Genomic DNA, 26,507 nt, shown 5'->3' with positions numbered 1-26,507 from the left:
TGATGATCACGTCACACGGGCCTCTCCACCACGGGTACAACCCGAGTAATATATTTGACCCGGCCGTGAATCACCATGCACACACACATCAATAAGCCTACACACATCATTCTTAGTCACGAGGAACTAAATATCATTACACAATCGTAGGCTATAAGGTAACACATCCTCATACATACATACATACATACATATATATACCTACATATATATATATATATATATATATATATATCATCCCATACGGGAACTAAGTAGATAGGTCTACTCATATTCAATTACTACCAAGTCTACTAACATCCTCGAGTCTAGACCATCAATAATGTATGTAACCTTTAGGACACAAGACCATGAACGAGTCTAAAATATCTTAAGGCATATAAAATAATTCAAATATAGCTTTCAAAGAACCATCACGAGTGAGACCATGTAAAACTATTCAAATCATTGTAACGAGTAAAATCGTTTAAAATTGTATTTCGGTGTGTATGCTAGCCCAAAACGTAAAAGAGTAAAAAGGGAATCATGAACTCACTTGGAATCAATCGAACACCTGCAACGAGCTAGGAAATCCCTAAGTGCACACTCACAAGTAAGGACCTGTAAATAGTACACAACGCGTTACTAAACTAGACCGTAAGAACACTCTTGCCTAATGGGCCGCTCAAGCCCAACACTTTGGCCCAAGGCCCAATACTTTGGCCCAAGGCCCAACAACTTGGGCCGAGGCCCAACCCAAACCCGATTACATTACCTCAGTCCCTAAAACCTTTCAACTAACCAAATCCACCCTACGATTATGGTCGGGGCTAACCATGATGCACAACTCACCCGCCGACAATCAAATCGAGTTGAATACGCGCGTAGTAAATTTTAAAACCAATTGTCAAACGAATCAGCCCCAAATGGGCCAAATTCCCATATTAACCTTTTCTTACATCGTAATTATGTGACCCGAGTTGATAGGGTTTACGGTTCCTTTTTACAACTCTCAATTTAACATTTAAACGAAAATTCGCGCACCGCCGACTCGATTGATCAAGCACCAACCAAAACAGCCCCGAGCCTTAAAAAAATAATTTTCCCACAGCCCTTAAACCACCCTAGGGCTGTACAAACTGATTCGGTCGGTCATCCGACCGATTAACGCATCAAACTCAACAATTGTCAATCCTACACCCGATAAACCCTAGTTTTCGAACTAAAATCGATTGACCGGCCTAAACACCTCCACTGGCCATGAAATTATAATATGATGTAAGTGACATACCTAAGAAGATGACGGAGCACGAACTTCAATTATAACAGCCCCGAAAGATGCGAGAAAGGGCAGCCACCGGTTAAGCCTAAAACGAACTTATTGATCAATAACGAATATAACATGCCGATTTTAGCATGCAAAGATATATTTTATTATATAGGAAAACCATGGAATTCAATTATTAAAATTTTACCAGTGTTGCATAAATATCTTAAGTTTATAAAAATATTTTTATTATATTTTTCTAGTGGACACAAAAATCATAAAAATTCTTCCAACACAGAAAGGTATGTGCAGCTATTTCAGCGTGCAACAAAATGGTTTTATTTTTATAAAATTCATTACCGAACTAAATTAAACGATTCCAATTGGGTTTGATTCTTAACTCAAAATATTAAGTTTCAGAAGTGGAACTAACTAATTTGGACTTGTTGAAAAAGAGTTATGATATCGAGAAGACAGACCAGAATCCGACCTCCCGCATCATCTTTGACACTCGATTTTATAAAATCATAAAAACCATTCAAATCTCGTCCAAAAATTACGTATTATACCTTTCTGGAAACTAGACTCAAAGTAGAACATCATGGAATCAAGAATCGATCAAAAACAGTGGATTAACATCGCGTTACAGACCCTACAATAACCGTATACGAATCTGTAAGCAAACTGTTATCATCAAAACTCAATCTTAACGACCAATAAGCGCGTTAATATGATCAATTAAGGTGAAAAAGAGTTGTAGACACTTAATACCAACCTTGAATTAGACTCGGGAGGGCTGGAACTCGGCTGGAGCTGCACGGAAAACGAGGTGGGAGGGCTGTAGCTGCTGCGATCGGGATTAGAGAGAGAGAGAGAGAGAGAGAGAGGAAGGAGTTTAGGGTTTATGATATAATATTTTTACATCTAGATCCCCCAACTTGAAAAATGTATTATCTTGGACCAAAAGTTAAATAAATAGACTTACAAGAACGGCTAGGAGGCCCCTCAAGTTGAAGGATCGACTCTCTAATATAATGCAAACTCCACGAATGTCTCATGCCGTTAAACGAAATTGTTGGGTGCTACATACTAATCTAACACTTTAAGTTATAAGAGGCAATGCCTTGATTAAAGGGATGGATAAATGGACTTTTGAAACGTATTACAAGGCTCAACATTAGAAAGATGAAACCCCGACTTTTAAACGAACATTTATAAACGATCGAGCCGATTAACGAAATTTACGGCCGTTACATCGAAGAAGAGGGCGGTGGGAGCGGGAATCCTTGATAACAAAGTTAAGATTGGATTAGAATATCATTATCAAGACATTAACGTGAGATAGAGATAATATTGCGGGATATAGATGGAACACATAAAACATTGTGTAAGGCGAAGGAAGTAGTTTCAAAATGAAGAGTTAAAGAGCCAACATGAGTAATGGTAAGAGATGAACCATCTCCAATGACTAATTCTTGAGTGCTATCATATGAAGTGTAGAGAGACGAGCACTTAAATCATTGGTGATGTGGTGCAAAGCACCGCTATCAAAAGGCAAGGTTTTCCCGAGTTTGTAGCATTCACAGCGGTCATCATATGGGCTTGTGGTGGGTCATAATGTATAGCTTTGGGTAAGGGTGGTAGGCAAATGGATACATCTTTTTTAAAGGCATTACATTAGTTGAGAGAGTGGCCTTTTGTGAAACAAAATTGGCATTTGGCAAGGAATTTTTGTTTATTGTTGGTAGCCTTTGATGTAGTCCAACAAATACATAATATTATATAAATATTCCCTACTATTTTGGATACTTTTGAGTTAAGTTTTTATTAAATATTATTACTATTTGGTTCACATGTGAGTTTAATGGTTTCTAGAGACAATGAGCTAAAATGGAACACTTTTACTAAATTTGAGACCGACGAATGAAGAGTCGAGTATATGTTATATATAACTAATTTTTATTATTATTAAAATTAACTATTATATCTTAAAAAGAAAAGAAAAAAGAAAAAAGAAAAAAAATAACAATAATAATAAGTTAGTTGACGTTTAACTGGGCTTGTTTTGTTTTCGTAATTTATTCAGGTGGGGCCCATTAATTATTTAGGATGGAAGACATGGGACGGCTGCTATATTATTTTTTCATTGGGACAGCATCTGGGAGATCCACTTACAATATTACTTTCATTGTTTTCGTGGAGCAAAAGGAAGAACGGAGTGGAGCCGGCCCTAAGGTGAATCGGAACAGAAGGCAGCCGTGAACGCAAGTAAAAGAGAGAGAAAGTCCCTGGTTCAACCAAATAGTGTCCGGGTTCAACGCCTACTCATTCAAGAATCCTTATTAGTCGATTTGAATTTATTATTTTCGTCATGAAATTATCTTTTGGTCTTGAGTATGGTTGTTGGCTAAACCCTTAGACCGCCTAGGCTTATGATGAACCTACTTTGATATTTTGATTTGACTTGAGATTTATTTACGTTATGGTTTTTATGAACTAGTAAAAGATTTAATCATATTGAGTTGATGCGTATGTGTGCTTGAGATTGTTTAATTAAGTTTTATTATTCCATAGTTGCCTTGATTATTGTTTGTCATTAAGATATGTTACTATTAGGTCATTTACTTTGTGTCTTTGACTATTTTATGATTGATTTCGAATAAGATCATAAGAATAATATTATTTAATTAAATAAACCTACGTGTAAGGTGATATCTGTAAGGTGATAGGTTATTGATAGATCTTTATTATTTTATCTTGCTAGATTTAGTTCTTCATAAGGAGTCCGTCTAGGTTTGATTATTTATTATTGTCTATTAAGTCAATTGAATATATTAGACTACCTTTGATTTCCGTGCTGTAAGGTAGGATTTCGTATAAAGGAACTAGTTTGTAATTAATTAGGTGACCGTAAGGAAACTTGATTTTTAATACTGGTGTGCGTTAAAACTTATTAGAAACCCATAGGTGTCTCTTGAGAAGGGTCAGTGGTCCTGTTCGGGTTTTCTCTTAGGGGTATATTTCACGATCCCAGTTCCATAACCAACTAGTTTCCCGATTAATTGATAACTGAAACTTAGGGGATTCTAGCATAGGTGGTTGCTTGTCATCATTTGAATTAAGTCCTAAGTTAAGTCTTATTTAGTTTTATTAATTAGTTTTAATATTAAGTTAATCTTAGTTTTTAGTAAAACCTCCCCAATAATGATAAATAAATAGTCGTGTCTGTAATTGAGTCTAATTTAGCTAGTTAACGTAATTAAAAGAGTCTCGTGGGTTCGATATCCGGACTTACTTAGCTGTACGAGAGTCGATCGGTTCACTTGCCGGTTAGTAGTTTAGTTAAGTTTAAGAGTCTAGAATTTATTACTTAGTGTCTAGATTAGCGTAATTTTAGTTAATAATATTAAACTACTTTTAGCACATCAGCCTGTGAAGTAACCGATGGTTGTTGTGGAGTGGGTAAAAGTCCACCGGTTGAACACAGGTTTCGATTATGTGAGGGATTATGATCAGTGGATCGAGTGTGGGCTGCAAAAGCAGTTTTTGGGTGATGAATATGGGAGGTTTGAAGAGGGATGGCGCTAATAGAAGAGGATGTGACGGAGCTAGTGGTGGACATGGTGGTCGGAAAAAAATAGCCGAAAATTGGAAGAGATGGGCAGTGGCGGTAGTGGTTGTATACTAGGGTCAACCTAGGCAGTGATATCATATGAAATAATCACCAAAAGCAATATCTTCTGTATTGATAGCCACGATATGTACAAGAGATGCAAATGATATACATGGAAAATATAATAGTAATAAATGAGAATAATTAATTGCAAATCCTATCTAAAGATAACTAATGAATTTAAAATTCAAATGTTAATCATTGGGGGAATGCACTAATATCTATCAAGCCAACCAAGCACAAGTACAAAGATTGATCATAATAAATTAAATTAAAGCAGAAGGTCAGAAACATGGTTACATAACTGATAAACGAAAACCAGAAAACTAAACACATATATAGAAACTAGGAATAAGCATAATGTCCATCCAAACTAAATACTTGGACAACACAAAGTCACTTTTTTCTCATAACTAATATTATTCCTATTCAAACCATTTCAGATCCCACCTCCATTTTGGTGGACCATTGCATAAATTTCATCACCTTCTTTCATCTCAAGCTACAACATTATAAGTAACAACACAATATTCATCACTCTATAAAATAAACAAACAAGCGAAATGTTATAAAACTAAGATATTATTACCTCATCAGGGGTCGTTTCGGCTTGAATACGTTTTCCTTCGAACAAAAACACGAACTCGTTTTTCTACACAGATTGGTAATCACAGTAGGTGTTTATTAACTTCTTTAGCTGAGCATTGCGTTTGATCCTAAGGGACACTTCAGGCCCATTCTACATATAATTGTTAATCAATGGTAATCGATTGCTCTATTCCTTTGCAAAATACATGTACAAATAGGGAACGAGATACAATAATTGAGCAAACCAAATCACCTATTCTAAAGAGATATACAGCTAGTTAAACTAAATAATCTGTTTACATAAATACAATATATTCATAATATGTTCCACTAATACGCCCCCACAGTCAAAGCAGTAGCTGGTCGGATGCAAAGACTAGATCTGAATCGAACGAACAATGGCTTTGGGAGTCCTTTTGTGAAGATGTCTGCGTATTGGTAATCTGCTGGAACATGTAAAATGCGCATAGCTCCAAGACGCACTTTTTCTCGTATAAAGTGGATGTCAATTTCAACGTGTTTCGTGCGTTGGTGTTGAACCGGGTTATGTGACAAGTACATAGAGGAGATATTATCACAATAAATTATAGATGATTGTATAATGGGAACATGTAGCTCCAGAAGAAGATTACGTATCTATGTAAGTTCAGCAGCGGTGTTGGCGACACCCCGGTATTCCGCTGCACTGGAGCGAGAGATGGTGTGTTGTCGTTTCGATGACCAGGATACCAAGTTGTCCCCAAGAAAAACACAATAGCCCGATGTGGAGCGTCGAGAGTCCGGGCATCCCCCCCCCCCCCCCAATCTGCATCAGAGTATGCTGTGAACGAAGTGGATTTGGAGGGAGATATGTGTAAACCGTAATCTAATGTGCCCTTGAGATACCGAAGGACGCGTTTAAGAAAGTTGAAGTGCGGTTCACGTGGTGCATGCATGAATAAGCAGATTTGTTGCACGGCATACGTGATGTCTGGTCGGGTAAAGGTTAGGTATTGTAGTGCCCCAGCGAGACTTCGGTATATGGAACCATCCCGAAGTAACACCCCTGTGTTGGCACTTAGTTTCGAGTTAGTATCGGTGGGGGTGTTAGCCGGTTTACAATCATGCATGTTGGCCCGGGCCAAAATATCATTGGCATATGTACGTTGAGTAAGAAACAAACCATTTTGCTGATGTAGTACTTCAATGCCGATGAAATGATGGAGCCGACCAAGGTCGGTCATTGCAAATTCGCGAGACATGGTAGTAATGAAATGATGAAGCAGTGGTGTAGTTGATGCTGTTAATATAATGTCATCCACATATAGTAATAAGTAACCCATGTCGCTACCTCGCTTATAAATGAACAGCGAACTGTCAGATGTTGAGATTTTAAATCCGCACTTTGTTATGAAAGTGGCAAATCGATGATACCAGGCCCGTGGGGCTTGTTTAAGTCCATATAAGGATTTCTTCAACAAACATACATGTGTTGGGTTCTTTGGGTCAACGAAACCTAGTGGTTGGAACATAAACACTGTTTCATTAAAATCCCCGTGTAAAAATGTGTTCTTAACATCGAGTTGGTGTATTGGCCATGAGCGTGACAAAGCTAGACTTAGAACTGTTCGAATTGTAGTCGGTTTTACAACCGGACTAAACGTTTCATCACAATCAATACCAACCTGTTGTGATTTACCATTGAACACTAATCGTGCCTTGTACCTTTCAAGTGACCCGTTTGCATGGAATTTGTGGCGAAATAGCCACATGCACCTAATAATATGCACGTCAGGCGGTCGAGGTACGAGATCCCATGTGTGATTTTCCATCAATGCATTATATTCAGTTTTCATGGCATTAGACCAGTGAGGGTCGGATTGGGCCTGGATATGGGATTTGGGGATGGGAGAAATTGAATTGACATTGAGGTTAAATGGTGTTTTAGGCTTGGTGATACCCAATTTAGACCTGTTGATCATTGGGTAAGGTGGTGGTTATGGAATGTTGGTTGGTGGGCTTTGGTGAGACGGTTGTGATATAGATGGAGGCTGGTCAGTGGGTGATTGGCTTCTTTGTGAGTTGAAAGGTGAAGTGTTGTGAGAGGTGAGGGGGTCGGTAGAAGTGGGTGGCATGTGTGAGTTAGTTTGTGGAGTATGTATTGGAGTGGGATTTGGACTAGAATGGATGTTTGGCTGATTTGAAGGCGAAGGTGATGGGGCCATGGGGGAGGGGTCAACCGATGATGGGGTAGTAGGAGGGGTGGGTTGTTGGAAAATTAGAGGGGAAGGTTCAGTTTCAAGGAAGGAATATGAGTCGGAGGTGGGAGTATATTTAGTGGAGAAGGGAAAGCTAGATTCGTCGAACGTTACATGACGAGAAATAATAATTTTTCCCGGTTGTAGGTCAAGACATCGGTAGCCCCCGTGGTCGGTGGGGTAACCGAGAAGCACACATCGAGTGGAGCAGGGAACGAGTTTATGGGGTCGGGTGTCGGATAGGTTTGGGTAACATAGACACTCGAATGCATGAAGGTGATCATATGTAGGGTGTTTCATGTAGAGTGCGGAGGTGGGTGTGTTAAAGTTAAGGAGTTTGGATGGGAGTATGTTGTGTAGGTAGGTGGATGTGTGAAGTGCTTCGACCCAATATTGAGGTGGTAAAGAGGCGTGCGTCAAAAGTGATAACATAAGTTCGTTTATGCGACGAATCATACGCTCTGCCGTCCTGTTTTGCTGGGAGGTGTGAGGACACGAGAATCGAAATTGTAGGCCGTGTTGTGATGCGAACGTTTGGAATTGGTTGTTGTCAAACTCCCCTCCCATATCACATTGGAACGTCTTAATTTTACGATTAAATTGGGTAAATATGAAATTGTGAAATTGGGTAAATTTGGAGTGTGTTTCCGATTTGAATCTAAGGGGAAAGACCCAAGCAAAGTGAGTATAATCGTTGATAATAATAAGATAATCTTTATAGCCATTTTTGCTTAACACGGGTGAAGTCCAAAGATCACAATGCAACATATCAAAAGGAAATAAAGTAGTAGAATTAGATAAAATAAGGGTAAATGTTTGTGTTTCGCAATTTGACATGAATCACAAATAAATGAACGTCTTTGTTTATTACATGGACTAAACTTATTTGAAATTAAAAAATCTAGGACATGTAAACCAGGATGTCCTAGACGATTATGCCAGTACGTGGAATCCGATTGGGTAACAAAAGCAGAGGTAGCCGTAGAGGCAGCTGCGGTGAGCGGGTATAGAGGACCGGTGCTATTGTGACGGCTCAAGATCCTCCTAGTTGGATATTCCTTCACAGAAAAGCCAAATGGGTCAAAATCAACAGAAACCCAATTATCGATACTGAATTTACGAACTAAAATAAGATTTTTAATTATGGATGGGGTATGAAGAATATCTTTGAGTTGGAAGGGTTTCGAGGAGTGGGGAAGGGTTGTATGACCCGATCCGACAACTGGGACTCGATTGCCATTTCCAACTAAAATTGAATTGATAGAACCAATTGCATAACTAAGCGTTGGTTGTTAACAGGGGTGCCAAGATTGTTTAACTGATCTGCTAGCTTTTTGAGTTTCTGGCAGTATGACTCGAGGTCAGGCATGGCCGACAATTTGAGATTAACAAATTGGGTTTCAAGGGCCTGTGAGCGAGAGCCCTTGTTATTTTGGAAGATGGCTTTGATGCGATTCCAGGCTTCCAAGGCAGTTGACTCGAGTACGAGAACCCGATTAAGTATACGATCCGATAAAGTACCATAAATCCTCTGAAGAACGATAGCGTTGATTTTCATCCACTGATCGTAGGAGGGATCGGTTGGTGATGGTGGTGCGGTCCCGTTGATGCGGTCAAGAACGTCATAACCCCTGGCGTGGAGATGAAAGAGTTTCACCCACGACGAGTATGAGACAGTGACACCGTCAAGACGTCTGACTTTCTTTTGGATGTCAGTGACTGTGTAAACCGGATGAAGGGCTGTGGTTTCTGAACTTTATGTTTTGTCAGACATGGTGAATGGTATGTGATAGAAGCAGGGGATGGCCGTCAATAACAGGATCGAAAGGTGCTCGAAAGCTTAGGCGGTAAGGGCTGATACCATGTTAATCAATGGTAATCGATTGCCCTATTCCTTTGCAAAATACATGTACAAATAGGAAACGAGATACAATAATTGAGGAAATCAAATCACCTATTCTAAAGAAGACATACAGCTAGTTAAACTAAATAATCTGTTTACATAAATACAATATATTCATAATATGTTCCATTAATAATAATAAGTCAACACATACATTTAACAAAAACTAATACCTACAAATATTAAAGCATAATGATAGAATCACTTAAGAGCACGTTAAAACAAACAGATCGAATCCATCCAACTGCATAATAATAAACAAACTGCAACTATATATACTTGACACTTCACCTTGATATTGATATGCGTTGAGTGAACAATATTAGGCTTCTTCTCGTCTCCTCCTCCTTTAGCCAGCATTGTTATGATAAAGATATATAATTAATCTCCAGGTTTATTTGGTGACTAGTTCTGTTTTGTTATGTGAGAGGTGGTTTATACATCATAGGGACTTTTGAAAAACTAAACTATATATACTTGATTGTAATTTGGGTTCCGATAACTATTTGAAATTTTTCTAGGCTTATACTACACCGTGCCTACTATATAGACACCACCTATATCAGTCATACGACTCTCATACAAGTGTCAGATCTTAGATCTTTTCCAATTACGTTGACCAAATCTTTACGACTTGTATACAATTATACTAATTGTATAGACCTATACAACTCATACGGGGTCGTTTGTGAGAATTGCTAAAAATTTTTGAGGTGAATGTGAAAAATATTTTTACCTTAAGTAAAAGGGTATTTTGTTTGACTTAAACACTTTAATTATTAAATGGGCTTACTTGGTTGTGATATTGGCTGTATAAAATATTTTTGTATAAAAACAAGCTTAAACATGTATAAAATAAGACTAGAATCCATAACCTTTTGGTTGGGAGTCACCCCCTTTACCACTAGACCAAACTAATTGTTATGTAATTGACTAATTGCGTTTAAACATTAAATATATTGTTTTTTCATTAAAAAAAATATAATTTTCTTTCAAAAAAAAAAACTCGGCCTATACGAGTTGTATATGGTATGCTATGCTATGTGGTATTATTACTTCTATTATTATGTGATTTGTATGGGTAATCATATATTCAAAATAATATAGTTAAACATGATAGTATTATATAATTATATATATTAGATAGATAGCAAATGACGGTGCCACAAAATATTTTTATTGTTTATTTATGTTACTTTTAAATACAGTCACTTTACAAAGATTAACAAAAATCAATCTATCATAGTGGCTCTTCTACATTTTGCATTGATTGTTTCACATGATGCATGGGTTCAAATCACTGTTGATTCCATTTTTTGTTTTCCTTTTTTTAGTTTCTTATTTTTGCAAATAGAAAATTTTGTAATTACTTTGCATGTGCTTGACATAAAGTTGTCATGTCACATGAAAATTCAAATTCATCTCGAATAGCCCATACTACTCGTATGAGGGGTTACTCGTATAGCCCTTCTCGTATTAAATGGTCAACGGGCTTTGACATAAAGCTGACTTCTATACGACTAGTATAAGCTATACGAGTCGTATAGGTAGGGAAGGGTGTCCAAACAGCAAAATGGGTGTCGGAATAGAGAAAGCCATCTAATATTGAAACTATTTGAATGTTGGTGAGACATAAGAATTTTATTACTTTTAGCTCGTATTCGTTCGGTTGTCTAGTTTTATTATAAAAGATAAGTATACGAGTCGTATAGGGTTAGACTACTCGTACAGACCTACACTACTCAATTTATACTACTCATTTAGACCCATACTACGCGTATATGCCTATACTACTTGTATAGCATGGGTAGCCTCTACTACCCCTTAATTTTTCGTTGGTAGTGCATTTTTTTTTAATTTGTCGGCTTTTGTATTTTGTTACTCTTGAAAAAATATAATGTTACTCTGTTTGTTTAAAGCTCAACCAAATTAAATTCAAACAATTAAGGCTCAACCAAAGTTTAAAGTCCAAACCAATTAAAACCCAATGACCCATTAATCATATTTGTTTTAGGTTCATTGTTTAGTTTAAAGTTTAAAGTTTAAAATTTATTTATTTTTATCGTATTTCATACAATGTAAAAAAAACAAAAACAGAAACATGATAATAAATAAATTTAAACACATGGGGGTGCAAATTTATCATATTTAGTTTTTGAAAGCTTGAAATCGAGACATTACAACATGTTCTTTTACTTTATCAAATGTCTCTTTTGCGACTGTACAAATTAAAGCGGCGTTCAAATAATCATCACCCATTCGATTGTATAAATCCGTCTTGATAAGCTTCATTTTAGAAAAACATTTTTCAACGGTTACGGTTGCAACCGGTTAACCAGCGCAAGCTTCAATATTCGAAAAACTAAAGGAAAAGTGGCATCCTTTCCGGTTTACCAAATATTGATGTGAACGTTGGTTTTACCGATTGTAACAACAACCATTGAAAGGTGTTTTTTTTAAAATAAAGCTTATCAAGACTGATTTGTGTAATCAATCGAATGAGTGGTGAGTATTTGAACAATGCTTTAATTTATGCGGTCAAAATTAAATTGTTTGAGAAAGTAAAAGAAGAGGTTGTAATGTCTCGAAATCTAGCTTTCAAAAACCGAAGAGAAGGAATTTGCAACCAATGTGTTAAATTTATTTATTATTGTGTTTCTATTTTTGTTTTGCTTACATTGTATGAAGCACGGTAAAAAAAAATTTGAACGTTACCTCTAAAATTTTGTTCTAGATCCATCACTGTTGTTTATAGAGTTATACTACTCATATAAAACCAAATATGATGGTGAAACACGAATGGGTAAAACCTTCAAATGATATTACCTGAGTTCAAATTCTTATTAAGTAGCAGGACAGGGACCATTCTTCTTGTTTTTCAAACGGTAATCCCAATAAGAATAGTCATTCCCAAAAGTAAGTCTTGGTTGCTTAGTAGTTAGTGCCTGTTCCAATCTCATTATCAAGGTTGATATAGGCATTAATCTTACATTATTTTGCGATTGCTTTTGTCCATGCGAAAACTTTTTACTATGTGATTGCCTTTAATTGATACTCAGTGTTAATGCGATTATTTGGAAAACACTTATAGTGTCAAGGCCAAATTTGGGCGAATGTGGATACCCTACTATGGTGATCTCAAACCCAGATTTTAGACGAATCACATATGCTGCGAGATTTCATTCATCCAAGAAAGAAAGATGGATGCCCTTCAACCTCAATGAAAGATCTTGAACCGTTTTATCTATTTCAACGTTATATATTATTCATGCATGCAGGGAGATGTTCTTTCAAGGCACAAGGTGAGTTTTGGCACGTTAGTACAGTGTCAGGTACGACAAAGTCATACGACTTGTATTACTCCATACGACTCATATGCAGGGTGCCCGGATATTGGATTAGGGTGTTGGTAATGTAGGACCCTTTAAGGCTTTGGCTTTTGTTGTCTTATTTGATTTGTCTATGGAGATGATAAGGTTTGAACTCGTTACGTTTAAAAAATGGTTAACCTGAACCCGACCCGTTAAAAAGTGGGTTGACTTGTTAACCCGTTTAAAGATTTTAGAGAAAATATTTTGATTTTAGAGATAAAAAGTTTAAAGTTTTTAAAGTTAAACACTGATTTTTAATTTTTCATATATTAATTAACTTTTAAAACTAATAAGCTATTTAACTCTTAATTATATTTGACATAAAAAAAAAACTAATTATTTCTTTCTGAACTACTTCATCTGCTTTTCACTTCCAACCTTTTTATTTTATTAGTGATATCCGTCAATTTTCTGGTTATTTCCATTTGTGTGTTCTTATCTTGAGTCAAATATATGAACCTAAGTTTGTTAATTGAGAATGAGAGATAAATACACAAAAACATTTTATCTATCACAAATTATTAAAAAAAAATTAATTTATTACTAATTCAATAGGTATTACTCATATTCGTATATGAACCTAAAATGGGTTGACCCGAAACACAACCCAAACACGAATAAATATATGGGTTGGGTTAGGGTTGAAGAATCTCAACACGCTAACCCGAAACCCATCAGCTGGTCAAACTGCCAACCCGACACGATTGACACCCCTACCTAAAACAATTAATTGTCTAATGCTTTTGGTGGGAACACCCAGCTTAAACATGAAGGCATCCTCACCTTGTTGGGCGAAGCCCAATTTCACATAGCAGTTTAATGGTGTTGGGACATTTTGAGCTGAGGTGGTTAGCGGTGTTCCTCAGTCCCTTTAAAGTTGTTTTATAACTTTTAACGTATAATGCTTTATATAAATTAGAACATACCGTTGTCTTTATTAAAGGAAAAGAATAAATTCAAATATTATGAATTATTCTTTCCTTCCTTCAAATCATCACAATTATTACAGTCATTGATTGCTCGTGATTGCATATCTCATTAAATAGTAATTTGTAACTGTATATTGTCTTTCCTCGATTTAAGTTTTCTTCTTGTATTTATATGTAAACTTATTCAATGAGAAAAATGCAATTGATCACAATATCAATTTCTTAATATGGTATCAAGAGCTTGTTAATTAGTTCTTATTCTACTTTCTTTTTTTTTTTGTGAAAACTTCTCACTTTTGCAATCACGTCCAACCCTCCATCCATTTCTTGCATTCTGCTCACCATTACCATCCTTCAACCATCACTATTTAGCCCACCTTCCTCATCAAAATTCATGGGAATGCCGACCGATTCTTCCACAAATTGGCTATTTGATAGTGGAGTATCACATCACGTGACAAATGATTTAACCGCATTGTCCCATCATGCACCATATGATGGTACTGAAGAACTCATTATTGGTGACGGTTCGTCCCTCATAATCACTCATATTGGCTCGCTCGTAATTCATACTAAAACCACCCCACTTATACTAATAAGTTCTTTGTGTCCCTTCTATCTCTCGAAGTATTATCTCAATTTCTCGTTTATGTCGCAACAACAACTTTGTAATCAAGTTTTTTGACTCAGTTTTTATCATAAAAGATCGGACTTCCAAACTCCCGCTACTTAAACTAATGACAACCAACAGAATGTATGAACTTCGCTCCTCCTTCCGTCCCGTGGTGTTCACTCTACAAACATCCAAGTATTGGCACCACATCTTGGGTCATCCAAATAATAAAACTTTAGAGCTTTTATCCTCTTTTAATTCTAGTATTTCTATTTCAAAGAATAATTGCAACGCTTGTCACATTAACAAGAGTCATAAACTTCCCTTTTACCAATCCACTTTATCTTCTAATACACCTCTAGAATTAATTTTCTCTAATGTTTGGTCCTCACCTCTTGCTTCTTTTGATGGATACAAATATTATATTATATTTGTAGATCATTTCACCAAATACACATGGTTTTATCCCCTAAAAAGTAAATCTGATTCTCTCTCAACTTTCATGCGTTTTCAAAACTTGGTTGAAAATCTTTTTCAAACCACAATTAAACAACTCTTTTCTGATAATGGAGGAGAGTATATAAAACTTTCTTCTCACCTTCAATCTCGAGGTATATCACACCTTACTCCCCCCCCATACACCCGAACACAATGGATATGCCGAGCGTAGACACCGACATATTGTCGAAACTAGCTTATCTCTTCTTTCACATGCTAAACTCCCTCTTCATTAATGGCCTTTTGCCTCCACTGTCGCTGTCTATCTTATAAACTGTCTCCCCACACCAACCCTTAAAAATACTTCACCATATCACCGACTTTTTAATACACACCCAAACTATGAAAAACTAAGAAGCTTTGGTTGCCTAAGATACCCGTGGCTCCGTCCCTATTCTCCACAAAAACTACATCCAAAATCTAAACCTTGTATTTTTGTTGGTTACTCTTCTTCTCAAAGCGCATATTATGCACTTGATCCACTCACAAACAAAACTTACATCTCTAGACAGGTTAAATTTATTGAAAATGAATTCCCTTATGAGACTATCACCAACAACAAATTCTTACCTCCTGATCCAAACTTAGTTGCCCATTAGCCTACCTATTTATCCACCAAAAATCCTAATCCCACCACAAATAATTTAGCTCGCATCCACACCACCTCACCTCCATCACAAACTCCACCTAATAACACCACACCCAACCATGATATACATATACCCGAGATAACAGAACCCATCTCACAAAATGATTTCACAACTACTCCACACCAAAATCAAAGTCAACATTCAAACTCCTCCACAAATTCCCCCGCATCAAATACGATTTCCTCCTCCACATCAGATTCCATTCCCACCGGCACAAACTCACCACCATCCGCAACTCACCAAAATTCCCACACTACCCCTACCCCTTCATCAATTCCCATAGCAGATTCCATTCCCACCGCCACAAACTCACCACCATCCGCAACTCACCAAAATTCCCAAACTACGCTCGCTCCTCCGTCAATCCCCGCTGCTCGTGTTCGTAAACCAAATCCGCGTTATCACAATCCAAACTTCCAATTGTATTGTGCCACAAATGGTCCAATAACAGAACCAGCTACCATAACTCAAGCCCTCAAATACCCATTATGGCGCAATGCTATAACGGAAGAACTTCAAGCTTTATTAAAGAAACAAACATGGATCCTTGTACCCCCCACAACCGCCTCCAACCTTGTTGGAAGCAAATGGGTTTTCCGAACTAAATATAAACCCGATGGCTCTGTAGACCGACTAAAAGCGCGACTAGTCGCGAAAGGTTTCCATCAACGACTTGGAATCGATTATGCCAAAACTTTTAGCACTGTCATTAAACCGGCTACTCTTCGCCTCATCCTCTCTCTAGCCGTGTCACATCGGTGGAAACTTTGCCAACTCGATGTTAATAATGCATTCCTTCAAGGTACCTTGACCGAAGATGTATACATGGCCCAACCTCCTGGGTTTATTGATCCATCGTTCCCGTCTCACGTTTGCAAATTAAACAAAGCCATCTATGGGCTTCGCCAAGCATCCCGAGCATGGTACGAAGAACTCAAAACATATCTTCACTTTAAAATTTTCAAACCCACCATCTATAACCCCTCGTTATTCATTCACAACTCCGGTTCTTCTCCAATTTTCATTCTTGTATATGTTGATGATATCATCATCACCGGACCATCTTCTCAAAACATCGATAATTTCATAAAAAATTGATGTTGTCTAAGTTATACATATTATTATATAAATAAATCCTACTTTTAAGTGCTTTTGAGCCAAGTTTTTATTAAATATTATTATTAGTTGGTTCATATGTGGGTTTTAAGGTTTTAAAAGATAACGAGCAAAATTGAGTACTTTAACTGAATTTGAGAAAAAGAGCTAAATATTTGGACACATTTTTATTATTATTATTATTATTATTATTATTATTATTTGGTCTAGATTAATATGCTTGCAAATTGTTGTGTCTTGAATGTTCAGTTGATTATAATACTAAAAGTTAATTGTTTATTTAGTTGAAATAAAACACAAAGAACAAAATGTTGATTATTATAATAATGGGATTCATGAGGGATTCATGAGCTAAATGGAAGTAATGAATGTTCCCAGGTCGTGAGTTGATAACCAGATTTTACAAGTGGCCAAGAAGAAAATGTGAAGTTATATGCGTAGACTTTGGATGTTTGATTAATTAAAGACAATCTTGAAGTAAATGGAAAATATATCACGAACCCATATGATGTTGGTATTCGGCCCAAACAATATTAAACCAAGATGAAGAAAAATAAATCTTATATGGGCCGGCCATATTATAATTCGAAGAAATAAGTGGATGGCTGGGTAGTTATAAAAAGAGGCAGGTCACAAATAAAAAAAGGAGACGAACTAGAGGAGGCCGAAAGTAAGAAGAGGCATTAGGTTTTTGGAGCAATATCTAACCGCAAGAAAAAGAGAAAGAAAGCCGTTGGTTCAAGTAGAGAGTGTCCGGGTTCAACACCTACTCATCCGAGCACCATTATTATTCGGTTTGAATTTATTGTTTTCGTCATGAATTCATTATTTAAACCTATTTATTTTCTTTTGTTCTTGAGTATGGTTGTTGGCTAAACCCTTAGACCACCTAGGTTTATGATGAACTTTTGTTGACGTTGGATTTTAGTTTGGACTTTGCTTTTGTTATGGTTTATGATTAGGTAAGAGGTTTCTTGTTATTTATTCAATGCATATGTGTGCTTAGGATTGTTTGACGAGTTTTATTGTTTCACAGTTTCCTTGGTGATTGTCTGTCATATGATAGGATTCTATTAGGTCATCTACTGTGTGTTTTTGACTAGTTTATGGTTGATTTGCAATAAAGCCATAGGAACAATATTAATAAATCAAATAGACGTAAGTGTGCTGCTAATCTAAATAGCTGAGAGGTGATAGATTATATGATAAGTCTTGGTTGTTAAAGATTGCTAGATTTAGTTCTTCGTAAGGAGTCCGTCTAGGTTTGATTTTTCAGCATTGTTTATCTAGTCGAGCGAATACTTTAAACTACCTTTGATTTCCGCGCTATAAGGTACGATTTCGTTTGGAGGTACTTGTCATAAAATAAGTTAGCGACCGTAAGGGAGTCTAATTAAACTGGTATTTTTAAGAACTTAAGAGAAATCCATAGGTGTCGTCTTGAGAAGGGTCAGGGGTCCTGTGTAGGTTTTCTTTAAGTGAAGATTTTATGATCCCAGTTTCATAACATGCATTTTCCAACTAATTGACAATTGATACATTATGGATTCTATCCTAGGTGGTTGCTCATCATCATCTGAGTAAAGCCCAAGTTCAAAGTTTAGTCATCTTTAGTTTTTTTAATTAGTTTAAAATTAGTTTATTAGTAAAACCCCCTCAAAATAATAATAAATAAATAGTCGTGTTTGTAGTTAAGTCTAATTTAGCTAATTAACGTAATTAAAAGAGTCTCGTGGGTTCGATATCCGGACTTACTTAGCTGTACTAGAGTCGACGGGTCACTTGCCGGTTAGTAGTTTAGTTAAGTTTAAGAGTCTAGAATTTATTACTTAGTGTCTAGATTAGCGTGTTTTTATATAACTACTATTAGCACATCAAAAATCTAGCCACTAAATTCTCTCTAAAGGACCTCGGGGACCTAACCTACTTTCTAGGAGTCGAGGTTCTTCCTCATCCTCACGGTCTTCTTCTATCCCAAACCAAATATATCAATGATATATTACAACGTGACAAAATGAATGATTGTAAACCCGCAACCACACCAATAACTTGTTCCAAACCCATCACCTTGCATGGTGGCACACCTTTATCCACACCCACAGATTACCGAGCTATAGTTGGATCACTACAATACTTATCTCTTACACGACCTGACGTGGCTTTCACTGTCAACAAGCTATCTTAGTTTATGCATGCTCCAACATCAATGCATTGGAGTGCTTTGAAAAGATTACTACGGTATCTTTATGGCTCGATGCATAAAGGTCTCTTGCTTCGAAGTACATCTCCAATACAACTTCACGCCTTTACAAACGCTGATTGGGCGGGTGACAAAGACAACTATCGAAGCACCACCGGTTACATCGTGTATCTTGGCTCCAATCCCATTTCTTGGAGCTCCAAACGGCAAAGCACCCTAGCCCATTCATCAACCGAGGCGGAATTTCGGGCCGTAGCCTCGACTACAACCGAAGTTATATGGCTAAAATCTCTTATGCATGAATTGGGATTTAACTCTGTGACGACACCCACAATATTTTGTGACAACTTAAGTGCAACGCAATATTCTGCCAACCCGGTTTTTCACTCTCAAATTAAGTATCTAGTTCTCGACTTTCATTTCGTTCGCGAGAAGGTTCATAGCCGGTCTATAAGGGTAACACATATTTCCGGGGACGATCAACTAGCTGATGCACTTACCAAGCCGCTCCTACGGTCACGTTTTCATCAAATAATTCCCAAGATTGGACTCGTCCAACGACCGTCAATCTTGAGGGAGCATATTAAAGAAAAAGAATAAATTCAAATATTATGAATTATTCTTTCCTTCCTTCAAATCATCACAATTATTACAGTCATTGATTGCTCGTGATTGCATATCTCATTCAATAGTAATTTGTAACTGTATATTGTGTTTCCTTGATTTTAGTTTTCTTCTTGTATTTATATGTAAACTTATTCAATGAGAAAAATGCAATTGACCACAATATCAATTTCTTAATAGTCTTTTGTTTATTTTTTATGTAAGTTTTGATGTAAACTTTATAAAAGAACGACCAAGCCCTGCAAGTTTTAATCTAGTTTTTGAACCCATTTTGACCCGTATCAAACTAACATTGTTTTATAAATGGTTCATTTAGTTCCAATAATTTCGTCACAGCTCCGTTTTGGCGCAAATCACATGGGTATGTGTCAACTCATTTGACCGTTATCAGCCAGACCCACCCATTTTGTCGGCTTAACCACAGTGGTGCACAGAGATACGGCTCAACATGTCTGAACACTAGTTCTGCCTCTCAACATAGTCATATGATCATGTCCTTCAATCATCTTGATTTGAGCATTACCCTTACAACAGTTCAATGATTGCGTCTACCAATACATACACAACACCACCATCAAAAGATTCACAAAGTGGTTATGAATCCATACACGTCACCAAGACTACAGGTGATCGAAGTTTTAAGTAGACCATACCCCGAATCGAAAAGTTTTCAAGTAAATGAGTCAAAATCTTCACCTCTTTTAGTCTTATTTCTATAACATAACCTTACAACTACATGTCTTCTAATCTAGATAATTGAAATTCAATTTCAAGTATTGATGTAGCAACCCGAATTCTATGTATACACTTTTGTTGACATACACTCCTATCTTCTCAATCTTGTATTGTTTTATATACAAATTTATACAATTTATATGATTAAAAAAAGTTACCATGTCAGTATTCTTTACCCATCTTGTAATGACAAGAAGTAACAAGTTCTTTTGTAACACCCCAACCCGGAACAGGCTGATGTGTTACTATTACAGATATCAAATCAAAGCCACAATCCAAATTAAAGCAAAAGTCAAAGCAAACTAAGTCATATTATTAGACCAAAATGAATTAACTTTTAAAATCTTAAACTTCATTAGTCTCTCTCATCACTAACTTCCCCGAGTCCCGGATTACCTATAAACAAATAGGAAAAACACAACAAAGAAAATACGGCGGAGCCAAAAATTGCCCAGTAACAGAAAGAACAATTGTATAGGTAAGGACAGACGAAGGAAAAGTAAGTCTAAGAACTTTGATTCAAAATCGAAACCAACTTTTTACTGATAAAAAATACTAAACATAGACTGACACATAATTCGATACTTGGTCGGAACAAAATCAAACGCATACAAATTCATATCAGAACATTTACATACATCAAACCACGTGACTACACACGAACTCAAAAGTCACGTGAGAAGGAAACACACATGAGCCTAAACAGAACAGACTGGTACACAGCTAACTAGTCCATGCACCTATGAGACGGTGAGCGTGGCGTACACCCATAATTCCATCTCCACACAACAAACACAAACTCAAAGCTTAAATCGATCTATTCGCCTCTAGGGGCCAAAGTGCTACACAAGCACAAGCTAGAGACGCCGTGAACTTTTATTACGCACTGTCACGATAGGTGCATGCCGTTGACGCCCATACGACATTTCAGACATGCTCGGGTGACAGAGTACAAAAGCTAATTTCATATAAATATGCAACGAAAATGCTACTAACGGAACATGCAATAAAGAGTACAAAATATATAATCTATTGCACGCTAAAAAAATCAATATAAAACATAATAAGGCAAATAAACCGAACTTAAACTGTAGCTAAAAGGTAACGAAAAGTCCGCACTACGAAATGACGGACACCGAATATAATATGGAATATAATTAATACTATGAGTAACGAAAACAGAAACCGTACTACAAAGTAACGGAATATAATAATATTATAAGTGAAAGAAACCAGAAACCGTACTACAAAGTAACGGAATATAATTAATACTAATAGTAAACGAAAAGAAATAGTACTCGGATTTATGATTTGTTGGTTTTCCGGTGAAAGGGAATTTTAAGGAGACATTAACATTCACATGCTTATGCATTGATGGTGGGATAAAATTTGTGGTTTGATAAACCACACAACACTATAAAACTAGCCATCCTCTTCTTCCTTAATTTTTCCAACTTTCAATTTAATGCAGTTACCATATTTATATGTTAGATATTAATTAAGCTAAAATTACATATTAAATGCTCAAATGACCTATATAATTAGAACAAACTGATTATAAAAAAAATGTATAGACATGCACCAATGATTATAAAAAAAAATTGTATGGACATGCACCAAAAAAAGCCAAACGAACCGACTCTTAGTATTGAAACTATTTACGTGATTATTTCATTTGTAAAACAAAGTTTTAGACTACGGAGCATTAGTCGCCGGAACCAAACAAAGTGGTGTATATAACACAAACACAACAGATTATTAAAACTCTTACTTCAATGGGTTAGCGAAACAAATCGGAGGACTAGGCGGCAGCGACGTAACTCAAGAATATGTGCGGCTGGTGATAGTCGTCTCCGGCAGCAACCGTTAGCGGTGGCGGCGGTTTAACTCAAAAAAGAAACGAGCAGCAGGGGTGATCGATGGTTAATGAACTGAAACGCCGGAAGCTAGGGCGGAGTTGCAGGCAAGCAAATGAATACGCACCGGGGCTAATTGCTAACTAAGAAACTCAGCGGTGCGGGTGACGTCTGGTTTGCAGCGGCGATGGCTTAACGTGGAGGGCGGAGAATGGCGGCGATGGTGGTGTGAAAAACGGCAGAGATGTTTAGGGTTTTTATATATTTGAAAGATTGGTTAACAACCAAGATTTTGCTTAAACCGTTTAGAGATTAGAGTTTGATTAATTGAATCATGCCATGCATATTTGACGAAAAGGAAGTTCATGTCAGACATGTCTTCAAATTAACTATCAAGATATGGCAAACATGATCCTCCAGCTTTCTTCCTAATTTATTCCATGATTTTACACGTTTAACCCTCGAGTTTAGTTTTAGTTTATTTAAACTTGTACTGAAAAGAAAACTAAAACTTATTTAAAACTTATTAGTATTATTATAGACAACCCGTTTAGCTGACACTATTTTTCGGTCATTTTTACTAATTATCCACTCTTTAGTATCTAAGATATTGATTCGATATTTAATGTTTAAGGTATTCGAAATTCGTATGTTAAACCTTTTTCCAATTTCTTTATAAATTCAAAAACTATAACATGCTGAATAATTTTGGGTTCCACCATACCAACCCAACCAATAAGTATCTAAGTAAGACTAGCTAAGGTATAAAGCACAACACAAAACATGGTGACATAAAAGAAAACTGAAAAACCAAACATATAGAAACTAGAAGTTAAGTATACTCTTCATCCAAACTAACTACATGGACAACACACAACCAGCCATATCTTTCCTAAGATTTTATTCATATAACTAATATTATTCATCATATTCAAGCTACTAATTTTTCTACAAACATACTAGATCCCACCTCCAGTTTGGTGCAACATTGCATCAATTTCATCACCTTCCTCCATCTCAAGCTGGAGCATAGCAAGACAGTCATCAAAATTATCATTTTAATAATATTAACAAATGAGTGAAATGAAAACTAAGATATTATCACCTCATCAGGGGTCTGCTCGGCTCGAAGACGTCGTCCATCGAACAAGAATGCGATGGAGTTCATCTCCACATACTGCCTATCGCAGTAGGCGTTCATTAACTTTTTGAGCTGAGTATTGTGTTTGATCCTAAAGAACACTTCATTCCCATCCTATAGATAATCAACCAACTCATTTAACAAATTACATGTACAGAAAAGAGAATTTATCCTATGCAAATTCGTCAATTGTGTTGTGCTTTTTAAATTGAGTAACCGTTGATTTCTCTGAGAATCGTGTTGCATTTTTAGATTGAAACAATTCGATGGCACTCACGAATTTTCAATCAGATAATTTTCAAGAACGAGACTTATGTTTCTGGTATGATTGTTCTTACCCTGGAAAATGACCAAATTCACGTACTTATGTTTTCGAAAACAGGGTCGGGTGAATTCAGGTTCTCATTTCGCCTCGGATTTTCATGTAAATTTTAAAATCCTATGAATTTCCAATAAGCAACCGTTTTTCAAAATTCTTTCTGTCGGACCTCCCGACCTGTTTGATGCATATTATGATTCATTCACTTTGGTTAAGAAAGTCAATCCCGTTACACTTAAATGATACAACAAATTATAAACCACAAAACTAGAAAATAGGGCCCCTATATAACAAAAACTAGAATATAGCCCATGTAACGAACGGGTGGTTAAAAAGTGTAACAAAAAAATTAAATTTAACAATAGACATAACAACACACCTTATGGATTCATAAGATATAAATAATAATAAATAAAAATTTATAATTCATAAATTTATAAAAAAACTCATTTAATACAACATTTAAAGTTATATTTGTAACTTCGTTATTAATTATATAAATGATAATAGTATTAAAATTAAATAGTTTATTATGTGTAAATTATAATTTTAAAAATTGTTGAGATTGAATAATTAAATGCAGAACTATGTAGTGCTTTAATATAGCAGTTAGATGTAAACAAACATGAACACGAACAACTTTACAGGGTAAGCACACAAATAAATAAATACCTGAACCAAAATGAATACCTAGAATAACATTTTCAAGTAAAATGGAACTGCATAATACCTGACCCTTGACTTTGAGATTGATGTGCGCTGACTGATCAATAGGCTTCTGGTCTTCTTCTCCTCCGGACATTGTTATTATAAAATTCTATGAGCAGTTATCGATCTTGCCTGTTGATGAATGGTTCAGTGGCGGTTTTAAAGGATATTTGAATAACTGTATTTAAATGTAATTTGGGTTCCGATAACTCTATTTTGACCTTTTGTTGTGGTGTTTCATTTGTTTACGGATGGTTTGGTCCACGTGGTTTCCGTAAGAAAAATGTAAAATAATTTAAATAGGAACCTTTAGTCTATCATTAAAAAAAGTAATAATAATAAAAGAAGCCTAAAGCGACGAAACTCATCCTGTTGAAAACTTGGTTTGGGGTTTGGTTTAGTTTTTTTTACTTTGAGCGGAGATAATTAAAAACGAGGAAATCGAACCAAGAAGCTTGAACCAATGAGCACTGTGTAATTTGGTTGGAGGTAATGGAATGAAGGAAGAATGGAATAGGAGAGGGAATGGAATAAACAAGAGAATGAAATGGATCATTACTATTCACTTGTCTTGTTTGGTTAACTTACGAGAATAAAATAAATTATTACTTTATGTTTTTGGTATTCAAAAAATATTGTAAGAATGAAATAGAAATATAAAAACACTTCTATATCAAAATAATTGTTTTTTTTACCAAAATAAAAACACTGCAATGGCGACGGTGGTGGTAGCTCCGACGACGAAAATGGTGGTGACAACGATGGTAGTGGTGACGGTCAGGCGGCAGGGGCGGTGGCTATGGTGGTGGTAGTGACAGTGGCGGTGGTCAAGTGGTGGTAGCATTGATGGCGACAATGGTGGTGGCGGTCAGGTGGTGGGGGAAAAGCAGCGATAATGGTGGTAGCGGTGATGGTCAGGTGGCGACGTTGACAATGGTTTCGGTGGTTAGGGCGACGATGGTGGCGGTGGCGGTGGTAGCGCTGGTGGTAAGGTGGTGGTGGTGGCGGCGGTGGTGGCGCCGGAGGTGGTGGTGGCAACGGCGACGATGTCGGTGACGGGCAGGTGGTGGTGGTGGGGATGGTAGTGGTGGTGGTGGCGATGGTAGTTGTGGTGGTTGCTGTTGATAGGTGGTGGTATTGTTGAGAAAGTAGAGTGAAGGAGGAATGGAATGAAAAAAAAGGGGGTGGGAAGGAATGATTTTGATGGAATGAGATTCCATGTGTAATGGATGATTCCATTCCATTAAACAACCAAACACCACTTTTTTCATTCCCACGTAATTAACCATTCCATTCCTCTGTTATTCCTGTATACTAAACGCTACCTAAGAAAAATACAGCATTAACAAAGTGTACATGCTAAAGCCAATAGCAAAAAATGGTTGTCACCAAAAAGTAGCGTGGTGTATTGTTCACGTCCTGTTTTCTTCAACTCCATTTTATAGTCCAGCATTAGATAGTGCCCTTGTGCAGATTTGACACATGGTACGCTGCTAGGCATACTATATACCACTCACTGGTCATTTTTACCTGTATTCTTAGTTGCAAAAGTCGTTATCCGCTCCCTGGGCGGTTGACTAGGGAATTGCTAGTACTCGGTCTAGGCGGAGAGTACTTAGACGTGGTAAATTGTAATGAAACTAATTTTTGGGAACTTATAATATATGTCAAGTATCAAAAGTCTATTAATATTTATAACAAAATACGTGAATATCAATATAAATAAAAAAAATACATCTTTAAATACTAAAGTATCTAAAATATAAAGATAATTAACTAAAAAAGTGATAGTCATTCTTTAATATTATAGAAATATGAATTATGTTTAACTTTTTAAAGTAAATAGCTGGCTTGAGTTGACCGACTAGATCCAATTGTGATGAAGGTTGGTCACTTTTGATCGATTCCAAGTAACTAGGCGGAGTTAAAGAAAGTCGCCTCGGCATGATACCTTGTATTCGTTCTTTTTTATTTCATTTAATGCCTATTGGTGTTCCAAAAGTATATTTTCGAAGTCCTGTAGAGGAAGATACATCTTGGCTTGACATATAGTGCGACTTGTCAGATATATTTGGTCATATGGGATTTCCCCGTTTTCTC

At 36.5% G+C, this 26,507-nt stretch overlaps 1 protein-coding gene across 1 annotated transcript; it reads right to left on the bottom strand.

Annotated features, from left to right (window-relative positions):
• Window positions 1–22,999: 22,999 nt before the first annotated feature.
• LOC143531955 (small ubiquitin-related modifier 2-like) lies at window positions 23,000–24,543 on the bottom strand. Its single transcript, XM_077027132.1, has 3 exons — window positions 24,430–24,543; window positions 23,345–23,494; window positions 23,000–23,261 (listed from the first exon to the last, which is right to left on the bottom strand). Exons 1-3 carry the CDS (start codon window positions 24,499–24,501, stop codon window positions 23,199–23,201), a joined length of 285 nt encoding a protein of 94 aa, XP_076883247.1. The 5' UTR covers window positions 24,502–24,543; the 3' UTR covers window positions 23,000–23,198.
• Between the last annotated feature and the right edge of the window lie 1,964 nt (window positions 24,544–26,507).

The sequence above is a fragment of the Bidens hawaiensis genome, unplaced genomic scaffold (assembly GCF_021521415.1).
Source record: "Bidens hawaiensis isolate Kalapana, Puna unplaced genomic scaffold, B.hawaiensis_p1.1 tig00009311_1, whole genome shotgun sequence".
Lineage (NCBI taxonomy): Eukaryota > Viridiplantae > Streptophyta > Magnoliopsida > Asterales > Asteraceae > Bidens > Bidens hawaiensis.
Note: the sequence above shows the minus strand (reverse complement) of the source record. Positions and strands in the feature narration are given on the sequence as shown.

Bases quoted from the DNA above. Each gene is read 5' to 3' on its own strand.
- LOC143531955 (XM_077027132.1), bottom strand. From the start codon at position 24,501: ATGTCCGGAGGAGAAGAAGACCAGAAGCCTATTGATCAGTCAGCGCAC. The intron at 23,495-24,429 runs GTATTATGCAGT...GATTATCTATAG, and splicing joins ATCTCAAAGTCAAGGGTCAG to GATGGGAATGAAGTGTTCTT. The intron at 23,262-23,344 runs GTGATAATATCT...GCTATGCTCCAG, and splicing joins CCGAGCAGACCCCTGATGAG to CTTGAGATGGAGGAAGGTGA.